The sequence below is a fragment of the Dendrobium catenatum genome, unplaced genomic scaffold (genome assembly GCF_001605985.2).
Source record: "Dendrobium catenatum unplaced genomic scaffold, ASM160598v2 fragScaff_scaffold_1664, whole genome shotgun sequence".
NCBI lineage: Eukaryota > Viridiplantae > Streptophyta > Magnoliopsida > Asparagales > Orchidaceae > Dendrobium > Dendrobium catenatum.
Genome location: NW_021320126.1, coordinates 14962 through 40610, shown reverse-complemented (window position 1 = coordinate 40610; position 25649 = coordinate 14962). Strand labels below are relative to the sequence as shown.

Genomic DNA, 25649 nt, shown 5'->3' with positions numbered 1-25649 from the left:
CCACTCCTTCATTATGACCTTGGCCTCAAGGTGAAATTGAATGTGATGAGATTGGGGAGGAGATTACTGTTGTACGTAAGAAAGCTCAGGTTGGGCGGAGGCAGACCCTGGCTTGGAGTTGGTTAGCGTAGCTGGGAGGAAGAATAATTTGGTTGGAAGTGGGGCATTTACAGCTGTGATAATGAAATCGCAATTGAGCAAAGTTGGTAGATCTGACACTGTTGAGATCAGCGAGATTCAGGTTGATAGAAGAGGAGAAATGTCACAAAAAATGGGTGTGGGTCACCAAATCTATGGGAAATGCATGGAGCGGAGGCAGATCTGTACTGGTGCGATGATTTGAGACTCGATCTTATGAATGGTGTGGTTAAAATGCATGGGGATCGCAAAATATAGCAATTGGATGGATGATTTCATACAACTGGATATGGGTAGAGATGAATCAAACAAGGCAAATTAAGTGGATGCGAGGTTGAATCTATTCGCAAACTGGACAAAAGCGACTGAAAATCCTTGCGATGGGGACAACTGCATCAAGTCATTAACTTGGAGCGGGAAAATTTTTGGAGGATGTCTCGTCAAGCTAGCTCATGTGTCTCTTGTTTTTGCATGTTTTGAATGGGATGGAACGGAATTTGGGATGTCAGTTGCGAGATGAATCCAGTGAGATGAATCAATGCTTGTGGATGATTATGAGGTCAAGCTTTGGCAAGGTTTCAATAATGCAGATCTAGCATATCAAGATGGGGAGCATATCAAGATTGGGATTGGACAATGCAAAAGTTGGAAAGCCACAAATCTTATGGGAAGACGATAGTATCAAAGGTAGCAGCCAACAAGAGAAACCGAACAATAGCACCATTGATACAAACACAAAAATTATCAAAAATAGTAAAACTATTACATTAAAAGAGGATAACTAGATAACTTATAGCACGTCCAGAGTTCCTGGTAGATAGGGGAGAAAGCATTAGGCAATAAGGAAAGCCTAAAAATACGTAGGGTGGGGTAGAAGGGATTGAGCCAAAGGCTCCTACATTATTTTTGCTTGATGCAACTCCTATGTAAAAATTGCTGAAATTGAATAAAATAAAGGTTTCAAATAGATCTTCATGTCTAAAGATAAAAATACAAGCAAGTATTACCAATAATATTTTTTATTAGAAACAAAAAAATGATAAAATCATTATTAAAACGCAGTAAAAAAAAAAAACTTCGCTGTGTACCTCTAAAGGAGGCAAAACGTCATTGTGAGCACGAGGCTCAGCTGCAGCCTCAGTACCAGTATGACTGGACTTTGTTGTTGCACTAAACCCTGAATAAAAATAAAAACAATTATTAAACTAGATTAAATTCTAAACAAGTAAAGATAAAGAAGGATAAGTGAGCTTTAGTACACTAATCAATTTTTACCCGACACAATACAAATATTTGATTGCATTCTGGAAGAAGCAGGAACAATATCAATTGAACGTCCACCAGGAGCAACATGCATGGTTATAACAGACCTTTCATATGCATTTGCACTAGTCTGAACTCGTCCTTGCACCGGAGTTTTTGAGATATTATCATTTTGAAGAACAGGTCTATCGCTATCATGAACACCATTGTCAAGAACCACTGCTTCTACATTTGCAACTCTAATCTTGCCTGTTGCCTGTTCTTGAATAATGCCACCATCACCCTTAACAGACTTGTTATTGGCTATAAATCCATCAACATCGGGAAAACCATTGCTTTCTCCTGCATTTGCTACACTAGTTTTATTATGAACTTTAATTTTTGAGACACCTTCAGTATCCTCTATTCCCATAGGGCGAGGAGGGACACCAAATATTGGCTCCAAAAAGGTTGTCCATATCCTCATGACTTTGTCCAACTGATCTGAAGATGCACATACTTCTCGGCTTGAATATTTAATGATCTGATAGAGATCATTGAAAATATTTGGATCTGCATATTCAAATTCAATGCTGGGAATTATAGGTCTCCGATTTCCAGCAGCAATAGCAAGAAGCACATCATCCTCCTTCCTCTTCTTCTCACTAATTTCTTTAATTTCAGACAGCAGAGCTGCATGGAGGAAAGCAGAAATAACAATGCATGATAAAGAATGACACAACAATTCATGACAAACCAACAGATCACAACTTATCTTTCTACTAGAAGTGATAAAAATCTAGCATTCCATTATTTCTTATCAAAAACAAGAAAATTCAGCTAATGGCACAAGACAAAATTAGCAGAAGTAAATTTCCACATACCTTTCGCACTCAAATTCTTTGTATCTTGTTGCTTGAAATAGAAACTACGATGATCAAGTGATTTGTGATAGTTCTTTGAATAAATTTCTGCCCACACCTTATTAAAATCTGCACGGCACTTTGACCATTCCTCTTGCTTTTGCTTCAGACGAGTCAATATTACAGGTAATGCAAGGCTAGCATTCTTCCGTAAAACATCCATAACATCCAGCCCATGATCTCCATATAATCGTTCGATGCACCTTAAATTTAGAGCTGTACCAGAAAAGAAGAAGAGGATCAGCTGCACGGCATATGCATCAAATATAAGGGGATGCGAAATGGAGCATTTTTTACGATGCACACTAACATGTAAAATGGTCCTCAATGTGAAATGGAGATTCCGGCTTGATGGTGTTATCCTGCATCTTCTCCAATAGTTCCTCCACTCGCTTAGTAGCAGCATTTACTGATTCTAGTAACATGTCCAGCTCAAACCTGTCATACCAATTCAAAAAAATAAAAAAATCCGATTTCTAGCTTGCAAAACTTACATATTGCAAATAAAGAATTGATAGAAACAATATTAAAATTCAATAGAGATACTTCAAAGTAATAGAATGTGTTGACCTTAACACTAGTGTCGGAGACGGGTTGACCGTGCACGGTGAAGTTTGAAAAGATTAATTAGTTTTATTATTTAGTCGGTTGTGGTGTTATATGATTTTGTGTATTCAATTTCTAATGTGATTTTGATAAGTCATGTAGTGAGTTTTGGAATTCTTTAGTTTGGACTATCCTAGAGCAACTGATTTTCAAAATTTTGAAGATTTGGAAAGATTTACATGGGACTACCCTACGATAGAAGATTTTGGATTTTTTCCCGTTGCATCACTAAAACCTTATTGTTATAATTAGGGGTGTCAAAACGGGTCAACTGGTTGGATTCGGGTCCAACTCGAATTGACCTGGGTCCAAACAGGTTGACGCTAACCCGACCCAATTTTACAACGGGTCAGCAATTCCAACCCGGACCAAACCGTCAGGTTACCGGGTTTACCCAACCCAATCCGCTAACCCAGGGGAGCGTGGTGCATGCGAGCGCCAAGCGGGAACAAGTCTGCCGTCTGGCCGTCTGGGTGAGGCCTATGTGTGGACGAAGTCATCGGTAATTACGATTTTGAACCGAAAATAAGCACTGCTTAGGTTGTCGATGAAACCGTCAAAACTCCCCCTTTCTTTTTCCTCCTACACCGCAGTTGTTGGTCTCTTCTCCTCTTTCTCCTCCCCGTCTTCATCCTCTCATCAAACATCTACGCTGCTATCCACTACTCCAACTTCACCGAAGCTGCCTTCCTCCCCCCTTTAACCGCCTCTGCCTGCTCCTCCCTCCTCTCCAACTCCTCCTGCAACCTGACAGCGACCCCGTCCACCTTGCCATTGGAAACCGCCCCTGCCAATACATCGACAACCTAGGCACCTCCGCACAACCTTTCTCTTCCCGCACAACCTCTCCCTTCCCCGTCTCCGCTCCTTCACCCTCTACATAATCCAAATCCTCCAAAGCATTGACAAACTAGGCACCACCGCATCGATGGCTTCGTCCCCTGCAAAACATCAGCAACCGAAGCCAACCTGAGTCCTTTCAGGTTGTTTTCGGGTTTCCGGGTCAATCTGAGCCCAGCATGGTTTTATAAACGGGTCAGAATCTCGAACTCAAACCCGACCCGTATGGCAAATGGGTTGACCCAAACCCGGAATTTTCCGTGTTGGGTCCTGATCGGGTTTTGGGTTGAGTCAAGTTTTAACACCCCTAGCAGTAATACATTGTACTGTAACTTAACAATTCAAGTGGATCCTGCAATTTTGACTTATTCAGTTGCTGCAACTTCTACTAAGCAATCCCTGAAGCTAGTCTTCAGGAAACAATTTGTTAGCTGATTCGTGTAGCCTCCATAGTTTGATTCCTGCATCTGGTCAGGGATAGGCTCCGCCTATCTTTATTCTTTGTCTAATTACAAGCCACGATACCTATTACTATTCAGCATCATTCCTGCTTACTAATATGCCACCAAACTGTTGAATTTGTCAAGATTTCGATGTCAAGAATTGGTTTACCGACATGCCTCATTCCGGGAAAAGATGTAAGATAATGACCAACAATGAAAATAGATGATTATAAATATGTGATCATTGAGGCACGTAGAGGGATAAATTGAGTCCAATCATTTTTTTCTTTGCAGTTTTAATATTGTAAGTGCAAATTATGTGTAATTCATTCAAAGTGTGGTAAAAATGTGACAATCTAATTCAAGGTCAAATCATCTCCTTGTTCTAATATAAGGCTTGAGGTCTACCTTTATTTGTTTTTTTTTTTTTTTGGAAATTCATTCCTTATTATATTTCATCTGTATAATTTACTTTAAACTTGTTTAATTCTCTTGATTTTATACAAAAGGTGGTAACACCGTAAATCTGATTTGTGAAAATCAATTCAATTTTCTTAATTTGAATTGTTTCCAATTTGCTTAATTAGCCTAAAACTCTAGTATCGTTTGTATTCATTAAAGTGAGTTGTTGAATTTATCGGTTGCTTGTGATCAATGGATCCTATATATTCTTTTACATTAAAACATACTACAAATTATATTAATTGTATTAGGAAACCTAACTCTATTTTGCACTACATCAAATGTGCAAGAAAAAATAAACTTTGAAAATAAATCATTTCCTTCACGAGATCATATAAGATGATGAGATGGAATGGATCATATTAGAAAGTAACATTTTGTACTTAAGGGATTCTTTATGACTTGATACATAGAAAGAATATATTCAAATTATAGACAATGCATTCTAGTGGCTGAATACAGTAATACAATTGTTACCTATCATCCTCGCATCTAAATAAGCTTTCCTCATATTGATTTTTCCGCATGTGTTTAAAAGAATAATCCTCACTTCCAGAAGTCACTGATACCCAAACATCATTCAGTAGAGATGCACCAAGCGAAGTCCTTTGGCTTGCAGCAGGAATTGGGTACTGCAAATAAAAAACAATGCAGCAAAAGCAAATTAAAGGTAGTTCATAAATGCACAAAAAATAGCATCAAATCAAACAAAGAAAATATAGTACTTACATTCTTTGGCAGTAGGCGGTAACTAGGGGTACACTGTTGACAGTTTGATAAATCAAGCTCTGAAATTGGTTTGTATAAATTAAACTTTTCTTTTGAGACCAAAGGACCTTTGTGATTAGCTGTATCCTTGGAAATATAACAACCTTTGTCACATCGCTCCTTATCTTTATCTCTCTCTCTTTCACGGTCTCTATCTCTGTCATCTCTTTCACGCTCCCTTTCTCTTTCTCTATCCTCCACCTTAACTAATTTAGCCTTATGTCCTTCACTCCACAAGGGTTCTGCTATCATAAAAAGTAACATGATTATGTTTTACATACAATACAAAATGGTGATGCTCAAATATTCAAGTTTACTTAGGACACTTGCAGGCTAAAAAGGTAACATAAATGACACTTATGAAGTTTGAGCATAGGGTTTTTGGCATACTTTTATTGAAAACACCCGCAAGGAATCCATCTGCATTGGATATCTCAATTAGAAATTCCGGAAAATAAAAAATCCATACACATCAATAAAAAGGAAGTAGCAAAAGTACTAATATGGCAAGCTCCAACCTTACCCATATTCTCACAGTGGGCTAAAAATTCATTGAAACCCTCCATCAGATCAGAATATTTTCCAAGGATATCACTAACCTGAAAATCACGCCGAACAATTTCAAGCAAAAATCAAACAGAGAAGGTTTTCTTTTTAGCTGGATCAAAAAAATATGACTATACAAAATATGGATATTGTGCATGCATAAGCAAGGAAACACATGCAGCCAACCCGCACTTTTTCACTTACCAACACTCCATATATGGGTAGGAGCTGATAGATTCATCAGACACATTTTCATTAAGATGTCATTATCAGAAATAATACAGTAAACTGGAAGTTAAAGTTGAAATCAACTTAGATGCATCTGTTCCTCGAAAGATTAGTAAATCATCATAAGCCAGAACAACTAACAACAATGACTCCAGGAAAAAAAAAAATAACAGATAAATCCAAATAAAACTGAATTTTCACTTCCTCCGACCTGCCAAAACCTATTAATCAATATAACACTGTACGATTTAATACCATAGCATAAACCATTATAATAGCTTCCAAATGCATAGTTTCAGTTTTTTTGGTCTAGATGGAATGCAATAGGACAGCATTTTCAAATTTAAAATTAAATGCAATATAGCTTGCGATCATTTCCTGTACTTTCTTGGAACACAAAATGTTATTTAGATCACCTTGCAAATGCACTGCCAAGTATATTTCTGGCATACCAACCAACTGGAGAAATTAAACCTTCCTAAGCTATATATATATATATAAAGTCACACTTGCGGAGAAGGGAGATTCATACCTGTTATAAGTGCAATTAATCAACTCCTGCAGATTTTAATTAAAAAAAGTGCTCTTAGATGCAAAGGCCAAAATGTCTGGCTATCCCACAAAAACCTTATTGACAGTATTTGGTTTTAACACTGTTTGCAGACAAATGAAACCAAAATATGAAAAATAACATAATGACACAAAGCACAAGGATCATACACTCATACGCTGTTGTGAACCCACAACATAAGCTGTAATTAGTTAGTAACATTGCAAGTCTATGATTATTATATAAATCATTCTAGTAATTAGTGTTAATGAGGATGGCTTTACTGTTAGATTTGTACTCTATAAACACCCCATTTGGAGAGACCATGAGCATATTAAGAGGATGAATGTGTTTTCTCCTCTATGAATTGTTTGTTCTTTGGGAAGTTAAACATCTTGAAATGTTCAAAATGAGATCGAATTCTTATGAATAGTGCTTTCGTTGAGAGTTGTAATTAGTTAGCAATATTGTAAGCCTATGATTAGCATCTAGACTATTATTCTAACTAGTGCAAATGAGGATAGTTAGTTTGTCAGTTAGATTTGTATTCTATAAATACCCATAGTGAGGAGAAGATGAGCATATGAAGATAAATGAATATATGTTTCCCTCTTTATATTTTGTTCTTTCTTTTGATGTTTGAACAACTCAAAATATCCAAGATAACATAAGGTTCTCATCAATGTTGTGAATTAATTATGTAAGTTATAATTAGTTATAAGTAATATAGCAAGTCTTGTATTGGCATCTAAAACATTAGTGTAATTAGTTTTAATGAGAATGGTTAGTGAGTTAGATTTGTGCTTTATAAATACCCCATTTGAGGAGAAGATGAAAGTATGAAGAAGTGTTAAATCTCAGCTGTCCTTCAGCAGATTAATCCCACGGCTAGGATCGGGATCCGTGGGAGGCTCACCAAGATGTTGAATCTAAGTCATCCTTTAGCAAATTAATCCCAGAACTATGATGGGAATCCGTGGGAGGCTCACCTGGATCACGCTGATCTCTTTCCATAGTTAAGTGGCAGATTTAGGAAGGATTATGTTAGTGCAATAATGCATGATTCTATAATTTATTTATTTCTTTATTAGATATCATATATAGATCTATAAATAGGGATAGATTTGTGCAATAAAGCTAAGCTTTTTCCTCTCAATTCTTTGAATTTCACATGGTATCAGAACCATGGTCAGCCTTCTCTTTCCCTCACTGTAAAAAATGTGCTTCACATACCTCAATTATCCACAAACCTAATCTCCATACAAAAATTTACCAATAATAATAATTGCCAAGTCCTTTCTAACCCTACTTGCTTCTTATTTCAGGACTAGGGATCAGCAAAGAAGATTGGACGTGCTAAGTAGAGAGATGGATTGTACAACCTCGAAAAGCTGAACAAATTTTATAGTATCAATAATGGCTATCATATGTTATCTTTATTTCATAAAATAACTACTATTTGGCTTCAGCACTTAGAATTAGGCCATCCATCTTTTGATGTCTTAAAAAATATGTATCCAAAACTTTTTTATAAACTGGATAGTACATATTTTCATTATGAAACTTGCGAGTTAGCCAAATATAAAAAAGTTTTTTTTTCAAACAAAAATGAGAGATGTGATACCCCTTTCTATCTTATTCACAGTGATATATGGGAGCCCTAAAAAATTCCCAACATCTCTGAGGCCCAATGGTTTGTAATCTTAATTGATGATTGCACTCGAGTCTCTTAGATCTTTATCCTCAAAAACTAATCCAATATGAGCACTATTATCCCCAATTTTCACACCATGATCCAGAACCAATTTGGGGTAAAAATAAGAAAATTTTGTCTCGACAAAGCTAAAGATAACTTTAATCAAATCTTATCCTCTTGCTTTCAAAAAGAAGATATTATTCATGAATCTTCCTGCGTTCACATCCCAAAATAAAATGGGTTTGCGGTCACCTTCTAACCTCAAATCATGCAATCCTATTCCACCATAATGTACCCAAATGCTACTCGGGAAAGCCCTTCTAACTGCCAGATATCTCATAAACCGACTACCAATGGAATTATTCTTTTTATCTTGAATTTCGAACCCATAATAACCTTACACCTAGTATCTTTGGGTGCACTATCTATGTTCACATTCAATAGCTAAAATAAAGAAAAATTAGATCCAAAAGCACTCAAATATATCTTTGTTGGATATTCATCCACCCAGAAAAATTATAAGTGTTATCATCCCTCCATCAAGAAAACCTTTATATCTATTAATGTTACTTTTCATGAACAAAAATCCCATTTTACCCAATCTCATCTTCAGGAGAAGACTGAAACTGAGAAAGATGAGAAAAATGAACTTGCCCCTCTTGACCTTCCAGCTCCACCCCAAACCAATCCACCTAAAACTGAGGACAAAATCGTTTTTGATAACAAGAGGTTTCAAAAAGTGAATTCTAGGCGTATAAATCCAAACTGAGCTCCATAGCAGATCCAAAAAACTGAATCATCTCCTTAAATTGAGGTAAACATAAGTTCACAAAAAAAAACCACCCTTGTACCCCATAACCAACTTTGTATCCTTTCATAATTTCTCACCTTCACACAAAAAATTTCTGATTACACTAAATGATATCCATATTCCTAATAATATTTTTGAGGCCTTATCAAATGAACATTGAAAAACTGCCATGAAAGATGAAATGCAGGCCCTAGAGAAGAACAATATATGGGAAATCACTAAGTTACCAATAAGGAAAAAAATTAGTCAGCCACAAATGGGTGTTCTTTATGAAAATACAAAGCCAATAGCATACTAGAAAAATATAAGGTAAAACTAGCGGCGAAAGGATATACTCAGACATACGACATCGACTACCAGAAAACTTTTGGGCCTATGGCCAAGATGAACACCGTTAGGATCCTACTCACTAGTAACTAATTATAATTGGCATATGGAACAGCTAGATGTCAAACATGCATTCCTAAATGGGGACTTAGAGGAAGAGATATTTATGTAGATTCCACCAGGATTTATGGAGATTCCACTAAGTCCTTGAAAATCTCCCTAAGAATATCGTAGGGTCATGTTTCTACAATAAAGTAAGAAACCTAATTGCCCTAGGAGAGAAAGTCAACCGCACTAAAAATAGAGATTAACACATATGCATACAATTACAAGTATTGAAAAAAGGCTTGTTCACACATAAATATTGTGGGCTCCAAAAATTCGGCCCCGACCTCCACCCACAGCTTTCTTTGTCGGGAGTTTTAATGGAATTAAGCTCCGGGGTAAATTTTGGGAAGGCAGATGGGTTTGTAGATAAGACACTACCTAGAGATTTCACCCTCATTTTGCGAGGACTTTATGATCTGAGTTCTGGTTTCCTATAGGTGCATGCCCCTATAGTTAATTACCCCTCTCGATAGCGAGAGAGAACTTTTGATTCAGGCTATTCGTCGATCAAATACGTTGTATCCATAGATATGTAGTATCAGGTGTATAGTAGCAGCATGAGCTTAAGAATTGGAGAGTTTGGAGGTTTGTATTTAAAATTAGAAATTTCACCATTTTGTATTAAAAGCGGATGGTGGGGGAATGGATGATGGACCCGATCAAGATCCCATTGTTCCGTTGTCCCAGGCCATCGTGATCCCTGGTCTACTTAGTTAGAGGAGGTAGTTGACTCAACCTCACAGAAGGATCATTGTCGACAGCCATGGGTTGCTTCGTCCAAGGGTACCTTGTAGACTTGGGGTGAATGTTTGTCTAAGATAACAATTTTGAATCCACCTTAGCTAACAGAGAGATTTATACCCTATCGATTATATTCTATTGATTTATATCTCAAGGAATTGATGTCACCAAAGAACATATTGACTCTGGCCATAACCACTATCTCGTGTTGCCATTTGGTGGCAAAACCACTAAGTTCAGAGGGCCCTGGATCATAATTGTTTATCATGCGATATCATTTGGTGATAAAACCATCGGTTAGATGACACGTACTACGTCCTTACTGGCAGGAGATTATTTGAGAATGAATCATAGTTATATTTTCAACTAGGCATTAGCTCTATGTGAGTTGAAGTTATTTTCAAATATGTCCACCCCGACAAACTGTTGCGGAGGGTGGATGAGTTTTATTTTAAGTGATTTGATTGATTATTTCAACTTTATATATTTTGGATTTGGATGATCTTTGGGATTTTGGATTTTCGTGCATTTGAAAATATTTATGACCCTCTCCGGTTGAGATCTTCGTTCAATACGACCATTATTGAGGTGTTAATGGACATTTGGAAATTTCATTGATTGGACCTTGTCGACTCTGTCTACTGCTCGATAGAGGATCGGGTTTCGTAAGCTTTATGCCTTTGTGAATGAATTTTCTTTGTTGGAGGCTTTGAAAGCCTTATATGAATGTATAAAACAAATATTCTGGTCAATTCCCTAGACGTCACATATTTACCCATAACACGCTCACTAGGGCCCATATAGGTCTTGTAATTGCACTTACCCTTTTTGTTTACCTATGTGTATACAAATTACGGTGCATGTGCGGAGGTATTTTTGTATATTTGACAGATATACTATGGGTCTCCTACAATAGCTTGTAGGAGCCTATGCTCGTCGTAGTCCTGTATTTTTCTGTGGATGATGTGTTAGATGAACGACCATCTTTCATCAAGAGGCTTGCAAGCATCAATAATCTTATCCAACTCAATGTCCAGAACCTGGTTGAACTGAGATTCATTCACTTCATAATGATTTGATCTGGCTTTCTCTTCCTCAAACTCGAATAGGAATTAGTAGGCGACTCTTTGATTATGTCATCATCATCATTTTTGTTGTTGGCTAAAATGAAGAATCAATCATTTCAACCTTGGATGATTGCGTCCTTACTAATGCCCTATACCTTGAAATCGCTTATTGCTACCTTGAAAAGAACTCTTTTCAAGATCTATAGTGTAGTAGACCTCTACAAGATGTAACGTCTGTAATCAAACACTTGACCTTCAAAATGAATATAGGTATCTGGGTGCACTTGTCATTTTCAATGTTCGTGGATGCCAGAACTGTTTTATCCATAAGTATATGACCAAGGAAGAAATTTTGGAACACTAGGAGATTTAATTCAAATTTGCTCAAGCATATTTTCCATTCTGCCAGGAGGTCCATTCTCCGTACATCGAGTTGTCTTCATACTCGACGTACTCGCAACATCTCAATCACCGTTGTTGTAGGTGCTATATGTACTTGTGTCCACAAAGGTTCGTTGTACTTATGATATACCCACTATTGTTATCCACAAGTGTATATATCTTCTGTCCTAACTCACAATGAATGATTATGTTCACTACAATCTCTCGGACGTCCTTGTAAAAGAGCTTATTGTACTTGCATCATATCTACCTTTCACAATTCTCAGGTGGTATTTGTGTACTTATTTACAGTAGCAAGTTGCATACATGTTATTGATGTTGACCTCAAGGCATTATTGTACTCAGTGCATGTTGTCTTGATGTGATTTGTTGTATGCATGACAGTTTTCCTTATTAATTTCAGGTGTCTCCCTTTCAATCTATGGGAGGACAACCGCTTGTACGACAAGTCGTCTTTCATCAATTGCAAGTGTTACTGATGTAGTACTAAATAAGCTTTAGATGAATGCGATAAGAACTTGCACGATTTAGATAAGAGCAAATAACAATTAAAACTGTTAGCCACTAAACGATTATAGAAAACGTAAGAGGGGTAGCTACGCTTAGGCCAAATGACATGCGAAGAACTTGAATCATCAAAGCAATTAAGAACATCAACAAAATACGAATTAAGTAGTCATTCAATAAAATCCCTATGTTAACAATGAAATTAGAAACATAGAAAGTAAAACTCAATTCCTACGATTACTAAGCGGAGGCAGAGGGCGAGGCATGACTCCTTGCGATTGGATCACCACCTACAAGATTAACGAAATAAGAAGATAAATGAATAGGGGAAGAAGTTCATCCTTATTGATGTCCGGAAATAATTTGCCATTGGACGTTGGTAAGTTGTTTGTCGATGGCTTCAAAAAGTGTGAAGATGATGCGATCCAAATATTCTTCGACAGAGTTATCGACCTCCGGGTTGACGTCGAAGAAGGTTGAGTGGAGAATGTTGGCGTTCCCTTGCCCGTCATAAACGAATCCGGAATCAAGATCGGGATCGGCCATTCATTGGTTCCGAAGAGTTGCAAAGTTTGAAGACGATCGTCGTTGCTTCCCTTGAAGACTACTATTGAGAGGGAGGAGTTTATCTTGAAATTCAAGAGGGAAAGAGGGAGAGATGTGGCCGGCCAAGGGTGAGGGTGGGGGGAGTGAAACAAGTTCAGATTTTAGGAGAAAAGAGGTGGAGGGAAAAGAAGCAATTGTTTATCTAATTAATCCCTTTTGTTTGGAAAGGACTTGGGTGTATTTAGGAAAGGGCGGGGGCGGCTAGAAGAGAGGAAAAGAGGATTTGAAATCTTCCCAAAGGAGGTGTTAGCAATTAGGAAAGAAATCAAAGGGGTTAATGGGGGGGCGGCGGCAGCTTCCATAGCAAGGAGAGGGATTTAGGGAAAGCATTTAATGTTGCTTGATTTGGATTTAAATATTTGGCAAGGTGTATTTAAATCCAATTGAATTTTAAATTCAAATAGGATTAAATTTATGAAACTTTTCAAAAATAGGTTTCATAATTTAGGAAACAATTCAAATTCAAATTAAATTTGAATATGAATTAAACAAGTTTCCTATCCTAGAAAGGCCCAATTGGAAATGTTTGAACACAAGCCAAGAGGGAAAATCCCCAAGGGGGGCCAGCGGCTTGGATGGGCTTGCCGTCGGGTCTTCGGTGAAAGGGGATAGGGTCGGGTGAAGTGGGGAGCTAGGGATGCTAGCCCAAGGTCAAAGGGGAAGAGGGCTTGTGGTTGGCCAGCGGTGGAGACTTGGTGGAGATGGTAGTTAGATAGAAGAGAAGGAAGGAAGAAGGAGAAAAGAACTACAAAAACTAACCGCGAATTCGAACTCTTCCAAGTTTGGTGGGTGATCCATTTCCCTCTCAAAGGGATCTCTCTTCAATCTCTCTCAAACTCTCACAAAAAAACAAGAAAAAAAAATTTATCATTCATTCATTAACCATGAAAAGAAAACATAAAGGCAATATATAGCCTCATACAAAGGACTCAAAAATAAAAGATGACGATGCCCTTCGGGCTTACACATGACCACCCTTAAATAAAGGGTAAAAGGGAAAAACAACTAAAGCAAATACAAACGTAAATAAATAAAAGATAAATACATATGACAACTTAAAAATACATCGGCGCTGATAGACTTTCCAAGCTCCAATGTCCCCATCACTTACCATCTCCATTTACAGGCACTGTTGCATGTGTTGGGGATTTCATTAGTACACGTGGAAGACATATATGCATACTGCAACTTATCATTATTGTTTGCAAATACAATATATTTGACATTATAGGGACTCTTGTGGGAGTTCGTTGCATTCATCATGGTCTCCTTGCATATATTTGTAGGATCATGGTCAACGCTATTACAAATCCTTAATTTTGGCCTTTGGGATGAACATTTGTATCATAGGTCCTTTTTTCTTTCTCATATATTGATTGACTTGAGCACTATGAGTTTCATATTATTCATTTGTTGAGAAATTTGTACAATCATCTACACTCGTACTATTGCATTCCCTTTGGTTTTCGTTGACCCATGCTTGCAAGTAAGTTGTATCACAAGTTCATTTGTTCATCAATGTTCGTTTGAGTGCACTGAAGGCTTGTTCATTATTTGATGACTTGGATTTATTTTATGATCGATTTGAGTATGATTTTGTTCATTTAATATTCAGTTCGAGTTCACAAATCTTGTCCAAGTCTAAGTCCAAGTCCCCAGCTGTCTTTAAAAGTTCATGTCTCTCGTAGCTCATTCAAACTTAAGTTCAATGTTGGAAAATTTAATCAATGTTCAAACGGAATTAAAGTCCATTTCATTTGTCAAGATTCAAGTCCAAGTCTAAGTTCAAGTTCAATCATAATTCTTTGTAGTCCAAGCAAATTCAAGTCGTGTAGTTCAAAATTGATCCAAGTCCTTGTATTTTCAGTCCAAATTTAGACAGCCTGCCAACATCTCCCCCGTTTAGGGGAAACAATCAAGAGGCAGCATTCCCCTTCACGCTACATGACCGCTTCAGGTAGCTATCGGATGACACCACGGCTGTGTTTTCTTCAATCCCCACGACACTACATGAGTGCTTAAGGGTCTTTGGCACCTGTTGAAGAGAGCACAGTGATTTCCCCACGTATGGATACTTAATTTTCATCCCCCCTCACGCTACATGAGCACTCCGGGGATTACCCACCTCGTCGCAAGCGTCACACCAGTTTCCCTCCCCCCGTGTTACGTGAGCGCGTAGGAAGGTTTGCCGGCTCGTCGCTAGCATAGAGAGTAGGATTTTTAGGTTAGAAACTTATACCCAATGTTTAAAATTGCATATTCAGGTATTGAGGCATTTTTCATTCGTGAGGCGAGGCATAAGCCTCAAGGCGTTTTGAGGCGTAAGCCTCAAAATCAAAAGATCGCGTAAACATAAAATGATAATTTTTTTATATACTAATGAGTGCATGATATAAAATATATAAAAGCATAAGATATGAAGTGAAATCAAAATATCCCAATAATAAGACAACACGAAATATAGTTCAACTCAAAATTCTATCTTTCCCAAATCCTAGTATTCTTTTCATTAACATATAATTCAAATTTCCAAAAATAAATAGCAATGACATATCACGTAAGAACTCATAAGTCATCAGCATTGTCATCACTAAAGGGTTCTTCATTTGAATCATCATTATGATGAATTGCTCTCTCCCAGTCCTCCTCTCCTATAGAGTCCAATGTTGGACATTTACTTCAAGATTTATATAAGTTTTAATATATATAGCGTGAGGCGAGGCGGGCCTCAACCAAGTTGAGGCGCAAGCCTTATAAAAAAATCTCGCGGCGTAAGCATCGAGTCGTTTTTTACTGGAATTGCGCAAAGGCGGGCCTCAAGGCGAGCCTCATATTGCGCAATTTTAAACCAGGCTTATACCTTTGCATAGGTTGGAGAGGCGACGACGATGATCAAGGCAAGAGAAGGGCATTCCTGCAAGCTTCTTTTTCCTTCTTTTTTTAAGTAATTATAATTAATAGAAATTAATAATAAGTTATTGCTATTTAAAATTACTAATTATAATTAATAATAATTAATTATATTTAAATCATATTAGAATATGATTTGAATTGAATTAAAACAGGATTAGGGAAGGATTTATGAAAATCCTTCGGTTTCCCTCTTTGTCTTGCCCGAAGGGGCTATTCGGCAACATGATTTATGGGATTTGGCCGAAGAAGCTCGTGAGAAGGAGAAAGTTACCTTCATAGTGCGCGGGCTCCCGTGTTGCTTGCGACCAAAATGTCATGGCTTCTGATCCCACAGGAGGGGAAAGTCATCAGAGGAGTGTAGTCGAACAGCCACGAAGGGCCAAAGAAGCACTTGAAAGGGAGAAAGTTATTCTCACGACTAGCGAGCTCACGTTGGAGCTTCCGACCAAAGTGTCGTAACTTCCGATCCTATAGGAATGGAGCATTGTAGAAGGGGCGAAGTCGAGCAACCACGAAGGGACCGAAGAAGCGACGCGTGCAACCTCCTTCACAACGAGCGAGCTCCAATCCTTGCTTCCGATCGAAGTGTCATAACTTCTGATTCGACTTAAAGGGAACATCATTGAAGGGACAAAGTCGAACAACGACGAAGGATGCCGAAGAAGTGTGCGATAGGAAGAGGGAAAGAGAGGCAACCCTTGCTCTCTCATTTCTCTGCTATTTAACGCGGTGGGGATGTCATGCGAACGACGTTCGAGCGACATGCGAGGAGAGGGGTTCAGAGCTACCACGATGTACGATCCAACATTGTACATGTATGAAATATTTTTTTTCTTTTAACAGTATACGGGTCAACAAATATATAATTATTTTATCTCTTTATAGTAAAGATTTTGTTAAACAAGTTTTATAATGGAAGGTATAAATCAAAAAATAGGTAAGATCTTGTGATTGACAAAGTGTGGAACGCTACGACACTATAACTTGGTGTCGTGGTGCTATGAGAGGAGATGACAGTTTTCTTACTCATTTTTCAATAAGGGTTGTGTCCCTTGATGGTTTTGTGTGTGTTTCTCTCTATTTGTTTGGAATTAGTATTATTAAGAAAAAGGATAAATAGACAACGAGAGAGCAGAGAGAAGAGAGATTTGTACTATTTCTCCCAAATTTTTATAGTGTGTTTCTTGTTGTGATAACTCTGGGCTTTTTTTCCAGTTTTGAATTTTTCCACATTAAATTCTAGTGTACTTTCTTTCCACTATTTTTTTTATTCTTGTTTGAATTTGCTGGATGTTTTACTTCACCAGCACTTATTAAATAATACATTGCTTATACCTACTTATAATAAAATCCTATATACATACATTAAAATATTATTTATGATCAATGTCTAAAAAAAGATTAATTCTTCAATTCAAAGGTAACAAGAAGATAGTCATTATTTATTTTATTTGTACTTTAACTCGAAAACATAAGACCGCAGCAGCATTCAATAGTTTTGCTCATTAATTTGCTTCACAACAAACCATCTTTTAATTGATTTTCTTTACAAGTGCTGAAAATGTATTATTAAGTAGCAACATTTGAATTTTAACAATTTCATTTTATGTAGCTATTTTTGTCCATACCAAATAATTTTAAATAAAACAAAAGCAAATAAACCAGCAAAGGAATTTTCATTTCACAACAAAATACATCAATAATCTTCTTAAAGAAACAGGTAACCTAGCTTGTAAACCGGTACCAACACCAATAGAACTAATTCTCAAATTGGGGGAAGCTATAGAAGATCTAGATGTAGATAAGGAAGCTTACTAAAGACTTGTGGGAAAATTGATCTACCTTTTTTGCACCAGACTAGATATAGCATTTGTTGTAGGCATGGTCAGCCAGTTCATGCAAACTTCAAAACAAACCCATATGCAAGCTATAGACAGATTACACCACTGCCTTAAGGGGATCCCAGGGAAAGGGATTCTCTTCATAAGAGACTGTGGAATAACCTAGAAGCATATACTGATACAGATTACGCAGGATCACCCGTAGATAGATGATCTATCTAAGGATACTGCAAATTCCTTGAAAGAAACCTAGTTAAATGGAGAAGAAAGAAATAGAATGTGGTGGCAAGATCCAGTGCAAAAGAGAAATACAGAACTATGACCTTGGAAATATGTGAGCTACTATGGATAAAAAGGATTCTAGAAGACCAAAGAATCAAGTGGGAAGGGCCCAAGAAGCTACATTGTGACAACAAATCAGCAATCAACATAGCTCAAAATCCAGTTCAACATGACAGAACCAAGCACATTGAAGTTGACAGGCATTTTATAAAAGAAAAATTAGACAGTAGTCTTATGTGTATATATAGTGGTCTTATGTGTATCATCAAAAGATCAGCTTGTGGATATTCTTACTAAGAGACTTTATACCTCTATCTTTTTTAGACTGATTAATAAGCTGAGAATGACAGATCTGTATTACCATACTTGAGGGGAAGTGTTAAATCTCTGTCGTCCTTTAACAAATTAATCCCACAGCTAGGATGGGAATCTGTAGGAGGCTCACCTAGATGTTGAATCTCAGTCGTCCTTTAGCAGATTAATCCCACGACTAGGATGGGGATCCATGGGAGGCTCGCCTGGATCACGCTGATCTCTTTCCATCGTTAGGGCAATAATGCACGACCATGTAATTTATTTATTTCTTAATTAGATATTTTGTATAGATATATAAATAGGGATAGATTTGAGCATTAAAGCTAAGCTTTTTCCCTCTCAATTCTCTGAATTTTAGAAGAAGAATGTATCTATTCCCCCCACCTTATTTTTGATCTTTCTTGAGAGTTTGAACATATCGAAATAGTCAAGATGCGACCGGGTTCTCATCAATGGATCTTCATTGATCCCACTTCGGTCCAAGAACACTTGTTCAAGCACTTGGTTTTATTGCACGATCACGCTTCATCCTCGACCTTACCTCATTTTAATTTTCCAATTCCACGATCGTTCCCAATCATTTTTGTTTTTGTCATTCCATCCACTATGAAGCATTATGAATTTGTGATCCACTCGATATTTGCTCAAATCTGCAACCACGACACTTTGTCTCAACCTATAAGCACACTGATCACATCGCCAAAATCTTGTGATTCCAAAATCTCCCTATTTGCTAAAGAACATGTAAGATAACAAACACAACTCTCAGTTAGCCTTCTACAAAAACTAGGTTTTGATTATCTTTGGTATCCAGTGACTATTAACTTTAGAATTACCATCTTCCAAAACATAAGATCACACTTTCACGCTAAAAGTGTCGCATCCACCCCCAACCATGCCTCTGACCCGAATTTCGCCAACATAGTAGTGTCGTAAGTCTAAGATTTTATGGACTTTTCCTCAACAACTTTATACACCAAACCTATTGCCAAACCAAGATACTCATTTTTCATTATTGAATGCACATGATTTCCCCAATTCACAATTTCACAATTCTTGTTGCTGTCGATTCAAGAACAACACCCGCTAGTCACAATGCACTTTCTCTATGCCGTCACCAAACATTGTACATCTTGATGTTTTGATAGATTGAAAGACAACTGGAATTAATTATAATAAAGGAACTCAGCTAAAAACATTTCCAACACACCTCATGTTAATTAGTTAGTTAATTATAATAAAAAAACTTCCACTTAGAGAACATCCAATCATTCCTAACATGAAAACACCAAACTTGGACCTATTTCATTCCCGCATATCGACACCAAACAAAGGCCAGTTTCATTCTTGCCAGTGAAGGGTTGCTTAACTCATCAAGAATGTTGGTAAATTGTATGATAAGAGTTACTAGGGAAACAACACAACAACTTTCATAATATTGAATGATGATAGACAAATTTGGAACATATTGAAAACCTACTAGATCCTAAATCAACAATGGAAGAAATGATAATAAGTCATTAAAAAATTGTTCAAGTAAGCATGGCTTCTCGAGGTTGATCATATCTTTTCTTCCAATAATCTGCACAATGTGCAACATTTTATAATTGCATAAGTGCGTACATACGGCTCGTCATTGAGTTACCATCATTGGATGTGAACAAACAGTTAAGCTCTTAGTATTATTTCAAGAAAAGTATTTTATGACATTTAGACCATTCTTTGAAAAGTGTCGAACATTCTCTTGAGATAATTGACCATCCTTTTGAATCCTAAGAGATAAACCTTTATAGGATACCGACCATCATAGTTGGAAGTTCATTATCGGGGAGATTGTAAAAAAATTGAATGTGTAGATAGTGATTATTTTACAACTTGTGCACAAGACTGGTCATCTATAATTGTGGCTAAACAAATAGCATCCATCTTCAAGGTCACGAAGGGGTGAATATGAGGAATTACTCCAATTCTCATTGATCAATTCTTTACTTGCAACTTCGTTGATGATCTAGAACACAATGACCGCTAAATGGATAGAAGCCCCTAGTGGATTGACTTGGAAGTTCAACTTTAAAATGAGATGGGGAGTACTTTGCGAATCCACAACATAAGTTGAAATTAATTAGTAATGTTGTAAGTCTGATTAGCATCTAAATCATTCTTGTAAACGTTAATGACAATGGTTAGTTAATGTTCCATAAACACCCCCTTTGGGGAGATGATGAGCATATGAAGAACAATAAATATGTTAACCCCGTTTATATTTTGTTTTTTCTATGATAGTTTGAATAGCACTAAATGTTAAAGATGAGATTAGGTTCTCATCATATACTTCAATCATTACTGACATTTACAAAGAACAACTTTGGAAACTTCTACCACTCGAAATAAGAAGCATACTTCTCCTTGATCCTCAACTTGCCCAAGCCATTTGAGCGCAGTATTTCATCAAGTGATAATAAAGAGCATGCCAAGTTCATGAGGCTCCGACCCATTATGAGCTGGTTGAGGGGGTGCTGTGTTTGAATTACACAGCGTTACAAAGAAGCTGTTTCTATAACCATGCAATAAAGCAAGGATCAAATTCAAGAAAAATTGCTTGAGCTGCACAACCTTTCATTTTCATGTTTATTAGAACTCCTAACCATATTTTATTTTTTGGTAATATACTGGTTCAATAACATTGATACTGAACAAAAAAATCTATCCATCACAAACTCTAAATACATCATTCCTGAAGAACCCAATTTTTATAAAGTCAAAAGTAGATGCATAAATGTGAATGAGAATTCTGGGGGCAAAGGAAGGTATGTAACGTTGCCATGGACTTGAAAGTTTTGACATATCATAGTTTGGAAGAGAAAAACATTAGATATGTGTCAATGGAACAGACCGATGTTCTAATGCTTCCTAAGTTCCCGTTCTATAGTTATTAGGTAATAGTAACCTACTAAAATATTTTTACAAAAGCCAACTGTCGACTGAGATAACTCAAATGTTAAGTAATACTATTGATGAAATCTTGTTTCTGGTCTTAGACAAACATAATTCTGGACGCGGATGCTTTATAAGAACAAAAATGAAAATTCACCAAACAAAAATACAACCGTAATTGAGCAGTAGAAATACATCATAGTTAAGAAAAGAAAATACAAAATTCAGGTATAAAAGTAGATGTAGTACATTTAAACATTGAAATTATGGAGACAACAAAAAGAAAAAAAAAACAATACAAAAATAAAATTGAGAAAGCATGAAGCTATAAAAGAAAAAGGTGGGAAGAGGTGCGGAAATTACTAAAATCCTCTACAGCCCCAATCACTGCCCCTCCATTCCTATCCTCACAAGTGCTAATGAAAGAAAGGTTAACATTCAGTGTGATTATACATGAGCCTTGACTTGGAATACCTTTGTTCTAGACCTGCGCACTAGGGAGAGGTCTAGGTCGGGCCAAATCAACTCAGGACATGAAAATGTAAATCTTTGCTCGAGACCAGCCCAATAATTGAGTGGGACACTCAATTCAACATCCCGGTATTGATCAAGTTAGTTTGACATAAACATAATTTTTTTGGATTTAGTGGGACCATTTGGAAATGTTTATGCTCAAGCCTAAACTAGGAATGCAATAATGTCAAGTTTCGGACAAGAAATGAACCAAATGAGACCTGCCTATTGAACTGGCTATTCAGATGTTCATGTCAAGGCATTTCAACTCATTAACAAGAGTGAAATTAACAGAAATTATCACCATTTGTTACTGTTGCTACATAGTATTTTCAAGATTAGAGAAATATAAATAAGTACAAAAGCCACTCTTTCCAAAATATGGACGGCACAGGTTATTTAACTTCATTCATGTTGTGCCCAGTTAGACAACAAATTTTAACTTCATTTTTTATTCCAAACCAATTATTGGTGGGAACTCAACAATGTCATGTCAACGTCAAATCCCCAAACCATAACTTTGTAGCAATTAGCACATTGGCTTTATAAAAGCTCGTAATAAATTAATCAGACACCATTTTGAAAGAAGCAAGATCACCATAAAAAATTCAAAAAAAAAGAAAAAAAACGTAACCCACAAAAGTTTAATAAGCAGACAGAGGAACACCCACCCAAGAAACCCAAGAATTGTTAAGAAATAGAATTATAAAGCTAAAATATCAACCACATCGGAAAGTAGAAAAGTAGAAGCAAATTCCTACCAAATTCTTCAGTTCATCTCTGGTAATAATCTCCTTGCTATATATATGCAAGCACTTTAGAAACTCCTGGTATGCATCCGGGTGCAATTTCTCCTTAACTTTCTCGCAAAAAGCAAATTCTTGTGTATATACACCTAAAACAAGATTAAAAGAATAAAGAAAGAAAATATGTAAATTACTATGACAAGAACAGAAACAAATTGCCTACAAGTCATGAAATCTTTAAAAAACAAATGATTAAACAATCAAATTAACCAAAATCATGCTTTCAATATTAAAAACACAAACTCATATAACGATACAATGCACAGGATTTACAGTCCTTGTACCACTAAGGATTTTCAATCTACGTACAAAACAAAAGTTAAAATAATTGAGTTGCCAACTGGGAAACGACTTCATATCTAATATTTAAGGGAAAATTGACCGACATTAGAATAACATTATGCAAAACTTAACTCCTACAAAGATTTGAGTATAAAGTAATGAAATAATAACAAATATATCCCTAAAAATGAGGCAGAACATACAGAATAGTGTTATAAAATAACAATAAATCAAAAGCAACAGCAGTTTACTTGGAAGATGCATTTCTGTATAAGGAAAATAACAAACTTACTCTTTAGGGAATTCTTATCCCCAAATGAAGCAGACATGCAGTACATTCCAAAGTTTTCAGCACCTTCTCCTTGGTGCATCAGTTCAGGGGCATCATCATCAACCCTATGAGAAGGTTTCCTTTTGCGAGTTAATTCTAAATCCCTACTATCATGCTCAAAGTCTTTCTCATCCCGATCTCGTTCTCGTCTATCCCTTTCTTCTTTCCTGTCCTTTTCCTTCTCAGTGCGCCTCTGCTCATGTTCTAGATCAGGACGATCAACACTAAGGTCACGCTCCAAGTATGAACTATTTGCCCTTTCCTTCTGACAAAAAGAATACTAGAATATTATTTATTAATATATAGTAACTTGAGCATATAAGAAAGGTATAACAAAAAAAGGGGCAAGTCTTTGTCTAGTTCCTGTAATTTTGTTCTAGTTCAATATTATTCCTTATAATTTCAATTGTCAAAACAAATCCGTATAATTAAAAAATATTAGAATCGCATCAAAAACTCAATTGAAATAATAAATTAGGAACCAAAATTCCTTTTAAACAAAATGATAGCATTCACACGAAACACACCACCAAACTTACAAGAAGCTCTGGCATCATCATTGCAAAATGTCAAACTTTGATTCTTTCCCATTTACCCCAATGGTACTTGTTCCTTTCCTTTTTAATTTGAAACGAAGTTTCAATGAAGAAGAAGAAAAACAATTGAGACGAATGAAAAATTTTGGGTCGTGGATCCTATATAATAAGTCAATATTCAATCATTTTGTTTGAATGAAATTTGACTTATAATATTATGTCATTTGAATTATGGATGTGATTGCAAAAATTTTAAATTAGTTGTGGAATCAAAGACAACAATAGAGGCTGAAAAAAGGCTTCAAAATAATAATAATAATAATAATAATAAATGACAAAAAATAGAAATTATCATACAAACTTAAATAGATATGCTGTAAAGGAGCACCTTAAAAATTCAATGTGAACCCATCTTAAACAAGATAGGAACTGAGGTTTCAAAACATGCTTCAACTTCAGTGTTCTTGTGCATTTCCTTAAATTTTGTTTAGGAATAATTTCATTTAAATTATTAGTTCCAAAAATTCTTTACATATTTTATAAAAATGACTTAATAGATAAAATACCTAAAATAGTATCTTAAAATTACTTTTAAATTTTACAACATTAAATTTAGAATTATAAGTAAAACATTTAAACAACCATTGATATTCCATATTTGAATAATCACTTATAATAAAAATGAAATGAAAAATAAACATAATGATGTCATAGGGTATATTTCAGTAGCTGAAATAGAAGTGAATAAGTACATAAATATAAGATTTAGAAAAGATGTTTAGTTGTATTATTGATGTAGATTACATAACAAATATTAACATGCTATTCATCTATAAGTTTGATTTCAATAATGTGAATATCGTATATGTAATTTAAAGCTCAAGAGATGGTTCTTGGAGCTATTGCCCTTAAGTGGCCAAAGAATTGCTATTCCTCTTTCATAAAAGAGCAACAAAAAGAAACAGGATGATAATTTAAAAATTATTAAATTAATGTGAATTTTGCATGTTTTGGTACATTACTGAGGCTCCTGGATCTCAAGCCGAAGCAATATTAAGGCACCCTCCTTTTTGAAATGCATTGCCTATCAAGGGAGAATGAGCTGGAGGGCATCATGCTGAGCGTCTGATACTAAGGCACCATAGCCAATAAATAAGGTGCCCATTGTGAAGTAAATTCTTAGGGATTTTTTTAGAAAATTTAGCCTGTTATACTTAAAATGCACACTTTTTGAAATGAAAATGCCAAAAACTGATATAAAATCAGCTTTTTGTTCAATCAAGGCCAAACGTGATCCAAGAAGGATGAAACAAATCATTCAGGCTAATATCAAACTACCATTGGAATTATTAATGATGGTAAAGCAAGTGCAAGAAAACTAACATAAAACAGATCCTCAATGACAAATAAAATAAAAAATAAAAAAAAACAGAGCTCAGCAACAGTTATTTCATTGGTACCTTTACCATTGGAGGATTTCTCATAAATGGCATCAGAGAGCTCCTATCATCACGCCTCACAAATGGTCTTACAGAAGATAGATGTTGTGGAGCAGTTGTGGCTGATGTATTTGGTAAAAAATGTGTAAATTCTTCGAGTAAATCATGATGACTCTGGAAAAGCACTGCAACCTACAACAAAATATGATAATTTAAGTTTCAAAAGAAAGGTTTTCTCCAAAATTCCCTAGCATAACATCATGGTTTAAAATTGCGCAATATGAGGCTCGCCTTGAGGCCCGCCTTTGCGCAATTCCAGTAAAAAATGCCTCGATGCTTACGCCTCGAGTTTTTTTTAAGAGGCTTGCGCCTCAACTTGGTTGAGGCCCGAATTGAGGCCCGCCTCGCCTCACTGGCATGAGGCTTACGCCTCACGCTATATATAT

General features: G+C 36.2%; 1 protein-coding gene across 9 annotated transcripts in view; it reads right to left on the bottom strand.

Moving 5' to 3' along the window:
• LOC110091805 (paired amphipathic helix protein Sin3-like 4) overlaps positions 1-25649 on the bottom strand; it is a 31208-nt gene that overhangs the window by 3157 nt on the left and 2402 nt on the right. For 4 of the 9 annotated variants that reach the window (XM_028701272.1, XM_028701270.1, XM_028701273.1 and 1 more), the window contains exons 5-15: positions 25225-25395; positions 23190-23508; positions 22571-22704; positions 5946-6021; positions 5813-5842; positions 5384-5667; positions 5132-5286; positions 2614-2741; positions 2265-2519; positions 1414-2073; positions 1227-1315 (exon numbers count right to left, since the gene is read on the bottom strand). In XM_028701272.1, coding sequence (XP_028557105.1) covers positions 1227-1315; positions 1414-2073; positions 2265-2519; positions 2614-2741; positions 5132-5286; positions 5384-5667; positions 5813-5842; positions 5946-6021; positions 22571-22704; positions 23190-23508; positions 25225-25395 — 2301 coding nt within the window. The remainder of the gene's footprint in view (positions 1-1226; positions 1316-1413; positions 2074-2264; positions 2520-2613; positions 2742-5131; positions 5287-5383; positions 5668-5812; positions 5843-5945; positions 6022-22570; positions 22705-23189; positions 23509-25224; positions 25396-25649) is intronic. The other 5 variants (XM_028701276.1, XM_028701277.1, XM_028701274.1 and 2 more) reach the window with 5 other exon arrangements.